This window comes from Salvelinus alpinus, chromosome 1, assembly GCF_045679555.1.
Source record: "Salvelinus alpinus chromosome 1, SLU_Salpinus.1, whole genome shotgun sequence".
NCBI classification, from domain to species: domain Eukaryota; kingdom Metazoa; phylum Chordata; class Actinopteri; order Salmoniformes; family Salmonidae; genus Salvelinus; species Salvelinus alpinus.
Genome location: NC_092086.1, coordinates 94,256,161 through 94,273,673, shown reverse-complemented (window position 1 = coordinate 94,273,673; position 17,513 = coordinate 94,256,161). Strand labels below are relative to the sequence as shown.

General features: G+C 41.6%; 1 protein-coding gene and 1 pseudogene across 1 annotated transcript; both read left to right on the top strand.

Moving 5' to 3' along the window:
* Positions 1-4,882: 4,882 nt before the first annotated feature.
* On the top strand, positions 4,883-8,458 carry LOC139566441 (melatonin receptor type 1C-like; annotated as a pseudogene).
* Positions 8,459-12,175: 3,717 nt separating this feature from the next.
* On the top strand, positions 12,176-14,261 carry vma21 (vacuolar ATPase assembly factor VMA21). The gene is made up of 3 exons (XM_071334510.1): positions 12,176-12,350; positions 12,848-12,957; positions 13,187-14,261. Exons 1-3 carry the CDS (start codon positions 12,289-12,291, stop codon positions 13,330-13,332), a joined length of 318 nt encoding a protein of 105 aa, XP_071190611.1. The 5' UTR covers positions 12,176-12,288; the 3' UTR covers positions 13,333-14,261.
* Positions 14,262-17,513: the final 3,252 nt, after the last annotated feature.

Sequence of the window (17,513 nt, the reverse complement as noted above, 5' to 3'; positions counted from 1 at the left end):
TGCAATAATCTGTGAGCTGCTCTGACAGCTGGTGCTTAAAGCTAGTGAGGGAGATAAGTGTTTCCAGTTTCAGAGATTTTTGTAGTTCATTCCAGTCATTGGCAGCAAAGAACTGGAAGGAGAGGCGGCCAAAGGAAGAATTGGTTTTGGGGGTGACCAGAGAGATATACCTGCTGGAGCGCGTGCTACAGGTGGGTGCTGCTATGGTGACCAGCGAGCTGAGATAAGGGGGGACTTTACCTAGCAGGGTCTTGTAGATGACCTGGAGCCAGTGGGTTTGGCGACGAGTATGAAGCGAGGGCCAGCCAACAAGAGCGTACAGGTCACAGTGGTGGGTAGTATATGGGGCTTTGGTGACAAAACGGATGGCACTGTGATAGACTGCATCCAATTTATTGAGTAGGGTATTGGAGGCTATTTTGTAAATGACATCGCCGAAGTCGAGGATCGGTAGGATGGTCAGTTTTACAAGGGTATGTTTGGCAGCATGAGTGAAGGATGCTTTGTTGCGAAATAGGAAGCCAATTCTAGATTTAACTTTGGATTGGAGATGTTTGATGTGAGTCTGGAAGTAGAGTTTACAGTCTAACCAGACACCTAGGTATTTGTAGTTGTCCACATATTCTAAGTCAGAACCGTCCAGAGTAGTGATGTTGGACGGGCGGGCAGGTGCAGGCAGCGATCGGTTGAAGAGCATGCATTTAGTTTTACTTGCATTTAAGAGCAATTGGAGGCCACGGAAGGAGAGTTGTATGGCATTGAAGCTCGTCTGGAGGGTTGTTAACACAGTGTCTAAAGAAGGGCCAGAAGTATACAGAATGGTGTCGTCTGCGTAGAGGTGGATTAGAGACTCACCAGCAGCAAGAGCGACATCATTGATGTATACAGAGAAGAGAGTCGGTCCAAGAATTGAACCCTGTGGCACCCCCATAGAGACTGCCAGAGGCCCGGACAACAGGCCCTCCGATTTGACACACTGAACTCTATCAGAGAAGTAGTTGGTGAACCAGGCGAGGCAATCATTTGAGAAACCAAGGCTATTGAGTCTGCCGATGAGGATGTGGTGATTGACAGAGTCGAAAGCCTTGGCCAGGTCAATGAATACGGCTGCACAGTATTGTTTCTTATCGATGACGGTTAGGATATCGTTTAGGACCTTGAGCGTGGCTGAGGTACACCCATGACCAGCTCTGAAACCAGATTGCATAGCGGAGAAGGTATGGTGGGATTCGAAATGGTCGGTAATCTGTTTGTTGACTTGGCTTTTGAAGACCTTAGAAAGGCAGGGTAGGATAGATATTGGTCTGTAGCAGTTTGGGTCAAGAGTGCCCCCCCCCCCCCCCCCCCTTTGAAGAGGGGGATCACTGCAGCTGCTTTCCAGTCTTTGGGAATCTCAGACGACACGAAAGAGAGGTTGAACAGGCTAGTAATAGGGGTTGCAACAATTTCGGCAGATAATTTTAGAAAGAAAGGGTCCAGATTGTCTAGCTCCATAAATCAAGCTCCATAAATCAAACGGTGACATATTGAGTCCACAGCAGAAAATTATTTTGCTGATGCTTCTCAGACACTTGAAGTGGCGATTTTAGCATTTAAATCTTGGTGGGGCAAAAAAGAAATGTGTGATGCATGCCAGCATAGACACAACACTAAACAATACATTAATTGCACTATACCACTGTTACACCTGGCTATCAGCGGAGCTTTGTTTAGCAGTGAAACAGTTCATTCAGCCTCATTTACTGCATTAAAATTTTTTTGCCTGTCTTGCTTAAACCAATGTGGTTTGTACTGACAATTGAGATGTACAAACTATGGCATAAGGGGACAACAAGCAGATAAGAGGCAATCCGGAATTTGGTTAATAAATTAATGAGCGACCTAGGACAGATGTAGTCAATATAACTATTTGTTCAGCACTTGTCATGTTCGTCGTAATGTGGAAGAGAGTAGGACCAAGGCGCAGCGTGAAGTGAATACATTCTTCTATTTATTTAAGAAGAAACACTAACCAAACTAATACAAAACGAACGTGACACTATATATATATATATATGTGCAGACACAGGCAACTAACACATAGACAATCACCCACACCCACACCCCACAATGACAAAACAGGCTACCTAAATATGGTTCCCAATCAGACACAACGACTAACACCTGCCTCTGATTGAGAACCATATCAGGCCAAACACAGAAACAGACAAACTAGACATACAACATAGAATGCCCACTCAGATCACACCCTGACCAAACAAAACATATAAACATACAAAGCAAACTATGGTCAGGGCGTGACAGCACTTTTGAAATGTACAGCAACAGAATTCAGAACATGGGCCGTTCTTACAGTGTTCTCCCTGTACACCAAGTCAGAACCGTAGGATAAAATGGGGGCATATAAGCAAACAATTAAAGCTCTTACAATATTCAATGACATTTCTCTAAAACAAGCTATAGGCTACATGTGCACCACTAAGTCAGAGCAGTAGGCTAAGTTATGAGGGTGAGGCACATGGGCTACTAACAGCTGACTACACAACATACACTTAGTATTACTTTCTTAGCTACAGTATACATATCTCCCCGGTATATTACATCATTTGTGCAGCAGCATTGTTGGACTCACCTTGCTGTGCTGTGCTCATTTGAACAGAAAGATGGAGCAGCGGTCCTTTGTGGGTAAATTTTGTCATTAAAGTCCAATCTCTGGATTTATGGTGCTTTCAAGACAACTGAGAACTAAAAAATATATATATATATTTCAATCATAATGACGTCAGTCATCTTCAGGTCGTAGCTCTAGAAAGAGGCCCGAGTTCCCGATTTACAATTGGATGAAAGTTCAAAACGTAATTTCCCAGTCGTAGCTCAGAGTTCCCAGTTTTCTTGAACTTACTAGTCAGATTTTGCAATTTCGAGTTAACAGTTGTTTTGAGCACGGCACAAATCATGCTTCATTGACAGCATGGCCAATGTTGAATGTTTATAATATAAACTAGGAAAACAGGTCTTTAATCTTAGACTTGGGACCACACAGACACTCCACTGAATAGCAGGCTAATGATTGCTTTGCATTGCTTGAAGTTAGCCACTGATTCCTTCCAAACCACTAATTGTTGAATTTGCGATTTCCAACTTGTTTGGTAATGTTTATGTCCAATAGTCAATGAGCACCAATACGCTTTATCTATAATTACTCTTCATTATTTATTTTCATTTGACAAGGATTATAAAGGGTTTCCCAATAGATTGTCGACTTGATTCATGATGAATGCTAGCTAAGATTTTGAAAGTATGATGTTGACATGATCAGTCCAATCAAAGCTACTGTAGATATAACGTGATTTGATGTCATTTTATCTGTGGCCAATGACCTTGAGCCTTGGATGGGCACTTCTAATTGCAGCACCCAAGGGGCTTGAATTTTCGAGCTCTACCCTTAGACTTGGTGGTGACGTAGTGTCCCCATGAGTGACAGAACACTGAGCCAATCATGGCGCAATGTTCTGTATATTCTACTGGCTTGTCCCACCACCACAGAAAGAACTGAGCTAGGCTGAAACACCTGCATTTTGGAGCTGCCTTACTCTTTGCAAACTGATATGTGACACATATTAATGGCAAAATAAAATGCAAAACAGGCAAGCCCCCTCCAAAAAAAGGTATTTTATTGTATTTGTTGCTAAAAATTCCCAAAGGCTGGAGCATCAGCTTTCTTGCCCGCTCCAATTTCTCTTCCATAGCACTCACTTCATAGCCTCTTGCTTTAGCTACTGTCATGGAGGTCACTAAATATTTTTATAAAGAAACTGATAAATAACACAGGTGCAAAATCAAGGTGACTTACAAAGATGTAGAGCAAGAGAGGGAGTGCGGTGATGTCCACAATGAAAGAATCATTGTGGAATCTGAAAAGACACATATCCGGAATGCATGATGGTGTACTTCATACATGCATATGCTAAAAGTAAGGAATGAGGTGGGTAGCTAATTAAGTGTCATTGTAGCAAAGTATTTGTAAACAAAAATTCTGATCTCTTAAAAGTTTCCTACATTTTTGTTCTATTGTTTATACAACAGGCCAAACTTGCTTTTGGCCCAATAGACCTGGCATATTTCAACTTTCAAGGAGCTTTCTGTTTTGATTGGGTTATTTAAAAACATTTAGGCCTACCTATAGAGGAAAAAAATACTCTGAATCCCTGCCCAGCCTGGCAAGAGTGGCCAAAAAGGTGTTTAGTATCCCCAGTGGCTCTGCAAGCATGGAGTGGATATTCTCTCTCAAGGTACCATCGCATGAGCCTGAAGCCACAGACTCTGGCCAAACTGGTGTTTCAAAAAAATGTATTCAAAGGCACTGAGCCTAATAAGGCATTTTTCATTTATTTTGTATTTATTTCTAAGTAAGTCACAGCCTATATACGCAATTTATAGAATAATGATTTAATTCAACTAAATGTTTAAATGCTGAGGGCGTAATGTCCCTGACTGCCAGCCTAGTGTGTCGCATTCGCAAATGCTTCACATTGTATTTCTTTGTAGGTTATACCCTTGAAATAATATAGCCTAAATAGTTCATTTATGTTCCTTCTCAGGCTCCCTGTCTGGTTCCTGACCTATTTTAAAGTGTTTATATGCTGTTTAATATGACATGTAGCCTGATGAGCGCTTTTTACATTAATATTTTCATGTTTATTAAAATACTTTTCATTCAAAGCATATGGTTAAGTGTCAATACTTCAAACCCAAATGGTAGGTCCAGGTAGTCACAAAAATAGATGGGTGTTGGTTTAATTGTGATTTTAATGAATGGAGCGAATTTGGATCAGTAGTTATTCTGTGAGCGTGGAGCGGTTTTTAGCGGAGAAGAAAGGACATGGATGTGAGCAGCTCCACCCCTCAACTCTGCTCACAGACTCTGGACCGTGCGTCGCTGAATAGTATGCAGTAACTGTCTGGCCGTGAGATTAGTATGCACTGAAACACTCAGACATACACTACATGATTAAAAGTATGTGGACACTTGCTTATCAAACATCTCATTCCAAAATCATGGGCATTAATATGTAGTTGGTCCCCCCTTTGCTGCCTTCTTCTGGGAAGGCTTTCCACTAGATGTTGAAACATTGCTGCGGGGACTTGCTTCCATTCAGCCACAAGCATTAGTGTGGTCGGGCACTGATGTTGGGTGATTAGACCTGGCTCGCAGTCGGCGATCCAATTCATCCCAAAGGTGTCCGTTAGGGTTGTAGTCAGGGCTCTGTGTAGGTCAGTCAAGTTCTTCCCCACCGATCTCAACAAACCATTTCTGTATGGACCTCACTTTGTGCACGGGGGAATTGTAATGCTGAAACAGGAAAGGGCCTTCCCCAAACTGTTGCCACAAAGTTGAAAGCACAGAATTGTCTAGAATGTCATTGTATGCTGTAGCGTTAAGATGTCCCTTCACTGGAACTAAGGGGCCTAGCCCGACCCTTTGAAAAACAACCCCAGACCATTATTCCTCCTCCACCAAACTTTACAGTTGGCACTATGATTTGGGGCAGGTAGCATTCTCCTGCCATCCGCCAAACCCAGATTCGTCCATCGGACTACCAGATGGTGAAGCATGATTTATCACGCCAGAGTCCAATGGCAGCGAGCTTTACATCACTTCAGCCGATGCTTGGCATTGCACATGGTGATCTGAGGCTTGTGTGTGGCTGCTCGGCCATGGAAACCTATTTCATGATGCCCCCGACGAACAGTTATTGTGCTGAAGTTGCTTCCAGAGGCAGTTTGGAACTCTGTAGTGAGTGTTGCAACCGAGGACAGACGATTTTTACGAGCTACGCTCTTCAGCACATGGAGGTCCCGTTCTGTGAGATTGTGTGGCCTACCATTTCGTGGCTGAGCCGTTGTTGATCATAGACATTTCCCCTTCACAATAACAGGACTTACAGTTGACCGGGGCAGCTTTAGGAGGGCAGAAATTTGACAAACTGACTTGTTGGAAAAGTGGCATCCTATGATGGTGCCACGTTGGCCTTACTGAAGAGCTCAGTGACTTCCATTCTACTGTCAATGTTTGTCTATGGAAATTGCATGGCTGTGTGCTCGATTTTATACACCTGTCAGCAATGGGTGTGGCTGAAATAGCCAAATCCACTAATTTGAAGAGGTGTCCACATACTTTTGTGTGTGTGTATATATAGTGTATTTAATATGGAAGCATGTTTGTATTCAGTAAGTTTGACTACTAAAATTTTATATTGTTTCTTGTAGGGAACATCTTTGTGGTGAGTCTGTCGGTGGCAGACATGGTGGTGGCAGTGTACCCCTAACCTCCTGGCTCTCCTGGCCATCTTCCACAATGACTGGACAGTTGGGGATGTGCACTGCCAGCTCAGCGTCTTAATCATGGGCCTCAGTGTCATTGGCTCCATCTTCAACATCACGGTCATTGCCATCAACCGCTACTGCTACATTTGCCACAGCCTGCACTACAACTGCCTGTTCAGCACCAGGAACACCTGCTGCTACCTGGGCATCACCTGGCTGCTCACTGCCATGGTCACGGTGCACAAGTTCTTTGTGGACTCACTGCAGTACGACCCACGCATCTAGTCCTGCACCTTCGCCCAGACTGCAGCTCCTACTACACCATCTCTGTGGTGCTCATCCACTTCCTGGTGCCCCTCTCGGTGGTCTGTTACTGCTACCTGAGGATCTGGGTGTTAGTCATCCAGATGAAACAAAGGGTGATACCAAATGACAAGCAGAAACTAAAGCCCAGCGACCTTCACAACTTCTTGACTATGTTTTTTTGTGTTCCTATTGTTTGCTGTGTGCTGGGGACCACTCAGCTTCATTGGCCTGGCAGTGGCCACTGTCCCGGAAGGATGGTGCCAAACATCCCAGATTGGCTTTTTGTCACTAGTTACTTTTATGGCCTATTTCAACAGCTGTCTCAATGCTGTCATCTACGGGCTACTCAATCAGAACTTTCGTAAGGAATAGCAGATTATCTTCCTACGGCTGTGCACCGCTCTAACAATTTTTGTGGAAGGCTCCAGGTGTGGGACTGTGGGATTTATAAGAACAAGTAAACAGTCACATGTAGTGTCAAACAGCAATCAGGTGAGGGTGAACCTGTAGGTGAATAGCAAATGACTGTTCACTTACTCCTTTAAAATACTATGAAATGGCACAAGAAAAATTTATTTGATCAAATTATAAATGTGTTAAAAAATAAGAGGAACCTCCTTAGTTAGTGTTTTTTTTTTTTTTTTTTTTGCAGGAACCTAACTACCTAACTGAAATATTTCGATTTGAAAGGACAGCAGGTGCAGGCACTTAACTAAAATATTTAAAGATCTCCTCAATTTAAGGTAAGGTTTGTCCCTTGTATGATCTTAATTTATATTATTTTATGATGATACAGTACCATGTATCTTTTCATATTTGTGCAAATCTTTCTAAAACAGGAAATGTACACAATTCAATGGATATCAATCAACAAAGATGTAAGAATATGTACTGTAGGCTATAAGAATATGTTGAAGGCTAGCTGTATTGGGTGCAAATGACTGAACTGCGGAGGCACGCAAAGGTATGTCAATTGGTATTGGTATGTTATGCTGATCACATTTACCATCCTCCCTTACCTTTTCAATGAATATCCCATATGCCTCTACATTATGGACAAGATATGTGTATGAAAGCCATTATCAAAACAGTTTTTTGTGACAAATAAAATTTGATTTGACAACCATTATCCAAACAGTTTTTTTCCATCACATTCACCACAAATACCAAAGGTATGAATTCTGTTGTGTGCATGTTTTGTTAATCATCTGTATAATTACTATTTTGGGGATTCACAGACTTCACCATCCCTACACTTCGGAATATGCACTTCAAACTAATTCTGGCTATGGATACGGAGAACATCAACACATTAACATCAACACACCAGAGGATATATCCATTGGACTTGGGGCTCTGCTGGGAGTTTATCTCATATTTAGATTTTTTTTTAATCTGCTTTGCCACTAAAATCATAATAAACACTTAGAACTAAAATATTGTGTCATTGTTATGCGTATTAATAATAGGGGGGGTATTTAAAAAATAATCCCCAAAATGTTCTCCAAAGGTTCTTCGAGGATCCATTAAAAGGGGTTCTTTGAACTTATAGGGTTTCCCCCACAGTTTCAATTTGAAGAACCCCTAAAGGTTACTCCAAGAACCTTTTTGTTTTTAGAGTGTAGAGAAAAGTTTGTATTGCAGCCAAGATTTACACATGAAAGTTGTCCTTCATAAATTGTATGTATACATTTTCATAGAGCATATATGAAACAATACAAGTACCAAAGGAGTTTAAAGCAAGACACTGATGTGTCAACCAGGTAATGAGAACAAAACAGTTTTGACCTCATCTGTGATATTGTCCCTTATCAGTCCCATCTAAAATGTGTCATTTTCACCTTTAATGTATCTCATCCTAATCAAGTGCTGAATGAAGGAGAAATCACTTTATGCATAGTATAATTGATCATACATGGGACATTGGGACACCTTGGGGTTGATGATTCAGAGTACAGAACATTGCCAAACTAATTGCAATTCATCTCACGTACCTATAAAAAGAGTCTTACCAAAAATAAACAGCATTTCAGAAGTTGCTAATTATTAATTGTGGGACTAGTCTCATTTATTGGTCTCCTGAGTGGCGCAGCAGTCTAAGGCAATGCATCTCACTGCATGAGAAGTCACTATACTACCTGGTTTAAATCCAGACTGTATCACATCTGGCTGTGATTGGGAGTCCCATAGGGCAAAGCACAATTGGCCCAGCGTCTTCTGGATTTGGCTGGAGTAGGGCATCATTGTAAATGAGAATTTGTTCTTAACTGACTTGCCTAGTTAAATTTAAAAAATGAATTAATGTATTTCTGATGTTATCTGACTTTAATCACTCATCACTCACGCTTTTATGGGACCGAACTAGAACTGTGTTAAAGAAACATTTATATTCCAATCCTGCCATGTGCATTGTTATGACCTCTGCATGCCGCTTGTCTTTCATCCTATACTATCGTTGCGAGAGTGGTGTGGGGTAGGCAAGTGTGGTGTGTTTGGATATGGTGCATGTGTAAACATAAGCAAAGAGGCACGAATCAAAGAGGGCTGAGGCACAAGTTGACCACCCAGCTCATGACGAGGAAGAAACCGACTCACTAAAGTCAAGGATGTAATGAACCCAGCAAAAGCTTCCTCTATAGAATGTATGGAATGTGAGCATCCCCTAGCCAAATCAATAACAGTTAACAGTGTCCTGCTACAGTGAATGGGGGATATAATCACACTAGACAATCATTGGATATCAAACAAATAAAGTGAATCAAGTGCTTTTGAAGTGATATAATGTTGTGGCCCTTTGGGAAGGGCCAGATTACCGAGCGGGGACACGCAGGGCACGTGGCCTGGGGCCCAACCTTCCACGGGGGCTTTCAGATAGCATATTATGAACACGTCGACCTGGAGGTCGAGCCCCCCACCTCAGATAGCATATGAACATATCAGTTGAGGTCCCCCTGGAGGTCAGGCCCCCCGAGATAGCATATGAACACGTCATAAGCCATGGCAAAATGTGTAGGATTGCAGGAAATTAGCTTTAAAACTGCAAAATGTTATTTTCACCTCATGGTAAAATGTGTAAAATAGCATGAGATAGGCCTAAGCTATAAAACTGAAGAAAAAATATCTGCACCATGGCAAAATGTGTAGAATTGCAGCAAGCTAGCTGTTTTCCCCAAAAAAATGTAGGTAGGGGGGGGCCTCCCGGGTGGCGCAGTGGTCTAGTGGTATGTCCCTTCAAGAATAGTTTTTCTGTTCATTGGGTACCTGGTTGATCAATATACGTGGCTTTATGGGCTGTGTAATCACTTCACTCTCCATACTTTGGCAAAGGGCACTCGCTGTAAGGACGTGAGTTGATTTATTTCAGAGATGTGTTCTGCTGCCTCAGTCAGTGCAAGTCATGCACTTATTCTAATACAGTCAAACTGCATGGTGACCTGGGTGCACCTGTTGTTTTGCCAAGGCAATTGAAAGCAACCAAACCTTATTGTAATTGCATACAGTACCTCTCTGAATCTAAAATATATGATAAGAGCAACATATAAATCACTTCCTATACAAGGCCAATCATATATGAAGAGATTCTTGCACTGGTCAACCAACATTGGTAGAAATGCAACACATATTGATAGATTGAGGATCCTTTAACTTACTACTCAGTTTTCAAAAACAAATACAGTGAAGACTGTACTGCACAGTAGTGAGAAAGAGTCATGGTGATTTTTATAAACGAATGTGAAATTACAGATTGCAGTTTGGTAGAGAAAACCAATTATTTATATACACTAGATGACTGACAGTGGGCGCTGTTTTGAAGAAAAAAACTAAATAATATATAAAAACCTTTCCTTAAAGTATATATTTTTTAAAGTACTAATGTTACTGTCCCCACTACAACAACGAAAATACTTAAATACATGTAATTTTGTCCTTTGTGAAACATTTAATTGAAATACTGTAGAAATCAATTCATTCTTATAGAGGACTGCTTCTTCTGGAGTGCCAATATGGCCGAACGGTGGCTTCAAAGCCTCTCATTGGCCAATACATTGCAAAATAGCATCCAGGGTTTATACATCGTTGGGTAAAACCCTTCATACATTCAGGGAGGGGATTTTATTCATCTGGCCCCGTGCGCCCGGGTAAGCATGTTTTCACATTCGTTTTGGAACCGGGCTGCCTCCCAGGCGTGAGCCAGATGCCCATTTCAAAACCCACGGCGAAGCCAGTTGAAAACAAAAGTGACGTAATTAGCATGTGGAGTAATGAGTAGGATTCTGTGTCTTCACATACTTTTGACAAAAACGCTTTATCCGCCTTCCAGTTAAAAACTAGTTTGAAAATTAAACCATATATTTAATGGAAAATATATGTTTCTGGACGATGCTGGCTTGTTGACAACATGACGGAGCGACGCTGTTCGATTTGAGAAGGGCGCTCCTCCCTTACCACTTTTGCCCATCACGTCACGGGCCATAGACCGGTGCCCGGCACCCAGAATAATCGAATCCGCACATTGGTAAAACCAGAGTAAAACAGGTTGGCCTAGTAGTCTGTCACGTTAGTTTAGTGCCGATTCTAAGAGTATGTTACCATCTAGTGGTAAGATAATGCAATTACATAGACTCATATTTCCATTGAACAGCATGCTTTTCACGTCTTAAAAATAGTATTACTGTATACAATTGAACGAATATGTCTTTGTCTGGGAGAATGGCTATGAAGTGACATTTAAGCATCAGGTCATCATGTTTTATTTATTTTTTAACCTTTATTTAATTAGGCAAGTCAGTTAAGAACAAATTCTTATTTGCAATGACAGCCTACCAAAATGCCTACTGCGGGGACGGGGACTGGTATTAAAAATAAAAATATAGAACAAAACACACATCACGACAAGAGAGACACCACAACACTACATAAAGAGAGACCTAACACAACAACATAGTATGGCAGCAACACATATCAACACAGCAATGTGACAACACAACATGGCAGCCGCACAACATGGTAGCAGCACAAAACAGGTACAAACATTATTCGGCACAGACAACAGCAATAAGGCAAGAAGGTAGAGAAAACAATACATCACGCGAAGTAGCCACAATAAGTGAGTACATCTGTAGAGATAGTAAAAAAATATCCTCATCAGTAACATTGGTGAATAAAATGCTCCTGTTAAAAACATAGACATGGTACAAAGAACACTGATTGACACTGCACAAATAAAAATATATACCATGTCAGGGGCTCCCGAGTGTTGCAGTGGTCTAAGGCACTGCATCTCAGTGCTTGAGGCGTCACTACAGATCCTTGTTTGATTCCAGGCTGTATCACAACCGGCTGTGATTGGGAGTCCCATAGGGTGGCGCACAATTGGCCCAGTGTCGTCTGGGTTCGATTTTGGCCGGGGTAGGCCGTCATTGTAAATAACAATTTGTTCTTAACTTACTTGCCTAGTTAAATACATGTTAAATAAATAAAAACGTCAGCACCATCGACTTGGTCAACTGTATACCGTGCACCTTTAAAATGTATACGTCATGATCATGTGATGTTACCAGGAAGTCCTTTATGTTTTCATCGCCACACTGCAAGAGCCATCGACATAGTAATCTTTTATAGAAAAATATTGCCTGTGTCATTGTTAAACCAAAAATGGATAACTATAATAAACAATCTTTGAACTCAATGCCAGGTCCTGTTCCAGATTTCAGAGGGTAAGTTATTACGGATAGGCAAAAGGTTGCGAAACTGGAGCCATGCTAGCTAACTAAGACGGGATGGATTGCTAGCTAGCTAGATATCTTGCTAGCCCAGTTTGTGAACTTAATTTATGCAATACTATCTACTTGCATGTAGCTGCATGGTTACATGCAATGTTGTTAGCTACTGTACCTCACCATGGGCATACAGTATTTGACCACCTACAAAATCATCACCAGACAAGAAATATAGCTAACTGCTCTCTTTGTCCAGGGTTAACGAAATAGCTAAATTACTCTACAGTTATACATGCACATTAATAATGGGTTCATGCATATGATGAAATTATACTTGACACATTTAAATATGTTCCTTATACATTTCCATTTTGTTTCCCTGTATAAGAAACAGTGTATGAATCTAACAAGTAAAATGTTAGATTTGTGAAATGTGGTCACAAAGTCGTCTAAATTAAAACAAAAGGTGTTTTCTTTGTTTCATTCTCTTTCAGGAACGATGGATCATTGGTGTCTGTACTGAAGACGTTGCTGTTTTTCACTGTCATGATGATAACCCTGCCAATCGGATTATATTTTACATCAAAATCATATATTTTTGAAGGTAAATTTGATAGCTAAGGGTGTAGCCCACTGCTTGCCCACCAAAAATGTAATTATGCGCAGCAGGAGCCACATTGTTTTTGTTTAGTGGAATATTTTATGTAAAATGTCTGTTTTTCGTGTCATTTTCTAAAGACATCCATTTCTGCCATCATGATGGCTTTTCCATAGGCCTATATTGTTTTAATGTCATATACAAGAAAGAAAAAATGTCTCTCTTGCTTCCTCAGCTTCTGGGTATTCCAGCAATGACAGTTATTTCTATGCTGCCATCGTGGCAGTGATAGCTGTCCATGTGGTCTTGGCCCTATTTGTGTATGTTGCATGGAATGAGGGCTCCGGCTCACATCAGACAAGAGAAGGAAAGCAGGACTAGGAGGATCAGGCTGTGTGTGGACCAGGAGAGGACGACCACATCACCACCACCACACACAGAGAAGACAGTGAGGCTACAGCCTAGAGCCCACTGATGCAGTGCAATAGTGGATGGTTGATGTTCAGGATTTATATGCTTGGAGAGGCACGAAAGTATGCAATGTGGTGTTCAGGCATAAGAATATGCAGCAATTGCTCAATGAGTTTGTCCAGTTTCAGCAGTTAAAAAAAAAAAAAATTAGGGACAACTATTTTTAAGACATGGGACCCTATTAAATCTAACCTGGAAACAGGGCTTTGGGGATGAGTCAAAAGCATGTTTTTGATAGGTTTTCTTAGGTAAGGGAAGAGCATTGTATTTTGGTGTATTGCCATATGCCATTAAGGTAATCAATCATCATTCAGTCATTGTTTGAATCTAAATACTTGAGAAACATCTGTAGGTCTCAACCTAATATGAACACCTGTGGCTTTGCATCATCGGAGGTTAGATTTTATCAAAATAAAAAATAATGGATAAAATAGATGGCTGATAAGTCTTGATGTCATGTACCACAAATCTCTTCACTTCATCTGTTTTTTTACTTTAGAATGCATGTTTTTCCTCACAGATTCCTTCAAATGTGATTTGCACATTCTAGTTTGTTGAACTCCCAAGGCTCTTTTTGACTGTCACATATGTTGTATTCTATGTTTGTTTTCACCTAATTTGATACAATTCATAATGATACGTGAAATACCCATGAAGTCGTTTTTATTGATCATGCTTGCAGAGACCTCCACTCTGGGTCTCTTTCTGTAAGCTTGTCTCAACAAAAATATATTCAAACTGACACCATGAAGGTGTGCTGTCAGGGTTTGACAATTGGATGAAATAGAATAGTCATTGGTGGAAAACAACGGGTTGTTCAATAAAGCATTCATCTCTGATTTGTGGTTCAAGAATTATAACAAAAATGCCTTCAATTCACACAGCAAATACTTACTAGAAAAACAAGAAAGAATGAAGGTCTTGACTTCATGACAGGCAGCAAACCAAGAGTTTAAAAACATGGACAGTTAAGACAACCATGGAAACCTTGACAACATGTCTGGCTTCTGATGGAGGAAATATGGAAACCAAGGCCACTGATTGGCCTAGTAACTTTGTAATGCTCTACTTAAATGCCCAATGATTAAGAAATCTAACCATTCCCCCAAAGAAAAACTATGCATCCTACAAAAAGGCAAAACTAGCATTAAACCTCAGATTTAAGTCAGGCTGAATTTATGTAAAACTTCAGATCAATGTAATGAACATATAATTAATAGTACTTGGTAGACATACTGCACTTACACGTACAACACAAACCTTTTCTGAAACCAACTTGTCACAGCAAGACTGACAGCCATGTGTTTCAGGTCAGGATTGGAGCAGTGGTGATTTTAGCGTGTAATTATTGGTGGGGCAAACAAAAAATATACAATTGGGATGCATGCCAGCAAAGCCACTGCACAACACTAAACAATACATTAATTGCACTATAACGCTGACAAACGCTGCCCACAAACTGTTAGGGCCTGCATAAAGCTGTCCCAGCAGCAGAGTCCCAACAGCAGTCCCAACACCATACACTCAGAAATGAAAAGGTTTCTGGAGTATCCTTTAGGGGTTCTTCAAATTGAAACTGTGGGGGAACCCCTATAAGTTCTTCAAAGAACCCCTTTCAATGGATTCTCAAATAACCTTTTGAAGAACCTTTCAGGGTTCAATTTTAAACTACCCCCCCAACTCCCCTGTTATTATTAATTATAATAATATGAATAACAACAATAACACAATATTTTAGTTCTCAGTGTATATGATTTTAATGGCAAAGCAGCATTTAAAAATCTAAATATGAGATAAACTCCCAGCAGAGCCCCAAGTCCAATGGGTATATCCTCTGTATTGATGTTAATGTGTTGATGTTCTCTGTATCCATAGCCAGAATGATTTTGCAGTACATGGTGATTGAACAAGTTTCCTGTCATATTCATCAGAGATGTAGGGAGGGTGAAGTCTGTTAATCCCCAAAAATGTAATTATACAGATGATTAACAAAACATGCACACAACAGAATTCATACCTTTGGTATTTGTGGTGAATGTGATGGAAAAAACCTGTTTAGATAATGGTTGTCAAATCAAATTTTATTTGTCACATGCGCCGAATACAACAGGTAGACCTTACAGTGAAATGCTTACTTACAAGCCCTTAACCAACAATGCAGTTTTAAGAAAATACAAAAGTAACAAATAGTAACACATTTCTAAAATGTTAGAAATAAAAGTAACAAATAGTTAAAGAGCAGCAGTAAAATAACAATAGTGAGGCTATATACAGGTGGTATAGAGTCAATGTGCGGGGGCAACGGTTAGTCGAGGTAATTGATGTAATATGTACATGTAGGTAGAGTTATTAAAGTGACTATGCATAGATAATAACAGAGTAGCAGTAGCATAGAATTTCTTTTAAATATATTTTTTATTTCACCTTTATTTAACCAGGTAGGCTAGTTGAGAACAAGTTCTCATTTACAACTGCGACCTGGCCAAAATAAAGCAAAGCAGTTCGACACATACAACAACACAGAGATACACATGGAATAAAGAAACATACTACAGTAACAATGCAGTAGAAAAAGTCTAAATACATTGTGTGAAAATAAGGTAAGATAAGGGAGGTAAGGCAATAAATAGGCCATGGTGGCGAAGTAATTACAATATAGCAATTAAACACTGGAGTGATAGATGTGCAGAAGATGAATGTGCAAGTAGAGATACTGGGGTGCAAAGGAGCAAGATAAATAAATAAATACAGTATGGGGATGAGGTAGTTGAATGGGCTGTTTACAGATGGGCTATGTACAGGTGCAGAGCTGCTCTGACAGCTGGTGCTTAAAGTTAGTGAGGGAGATATGAGTCTCCAGCTTCAGGGATTTTTGCAGTTCATTCCAGTCATTGGCAGCAGAGAACTGGAAGGAAAAGTGGCCAAAGTGTCACGCCCTGACCATAGTAAGCTGTTTTTTCTCTGTGTTGGTTGGGGCGTAATAGTGATTTGGGTGGTCATCTAGCTGTTTTTTGTATTTCTATGGTGGCCTGATATGGTTCCCAATCAGAGGCAGCTGTTTATCGTTGTCTCTGATTGGGGATCATATTTAGGTAGCCATTTCCCAATTGGTATTCGTGGGATCTTGTCTACATTGAGTTGCCTGAGTACACTTCAGTAGCTTCACGTTTCGTTTATGCTTTATTGTTTTGGTGAGTTTCAGTTTATAAAAAAATATGTGGAACTCTATTCACGCTGCGCCTTGGTCTACTCATTTCAATGAGCGTGACAGAAGATCCCACCAACAAAGGACCAAGCAACGTGCCCAGGAGGAGGAAGTATCCTGGACTTGGGAAGAGATCCTGGATGGGAAGGGATCCTGGACTTGGGAGGAAATCCTGGCAGGACAGGATCGCCTTCCTTGGCGGGAGTCGCCTAGGAGCATGAGAGGACAGCAACGACGTCGGGGAGGAAGGCCACAGAAACCCCAATATTTTTTTGGGGGGGGCACATGGAGCAGTCGGCGGAGCCGAGGAGTGAACCAGAGCCAGTCAGGGAGTCGAGTAAGGAGTTCGACGCAAGATTCCGGAGAGAGGTGCTGGCGTTGAGAGCGCTGCAGAGCGGGCGTGCTGAGGTGCGTGTCATCAGCCCGGTGCCACCTGTACCGGTCCCACGCATCAGGTCTCCAGTGCGCCTTCACAGCCTAGTGCGTCCTGTGCTAGCTTCCCGCACTTGCCGGGCTGGAGTGAGCATCCAGTCAGGAAGGGTTGTGCCAGCTCTGCGCTCTAGACTTCCAGTGCGCCTCCACAGTCCAGTACGTCCTGTGCCTCCTCTCCGCACTCGCCCTGAGGTGTGTGTCATCAGCCCGGTGCCACCTGTACCGGTCCCACGCATCAGGTCTCCAGTGCACCTCCACAGTCCAGTACGTCCTGTGCCTCTTCCCCGCACTCGCCCTTAGATGTGTGTCATCAGCCCAGTGCCACCTGTACCGGTCCCACGCATCAGGTCTCCAGTGCGCCTTCACAGCCTAGTGCGTCCTGTGCTAGCTTCCCGCACTTGCCGGGCTGGAGTGAGCATCCAGTCAGGAAGGGTTGTGCCAGCTCTGCGCTCTA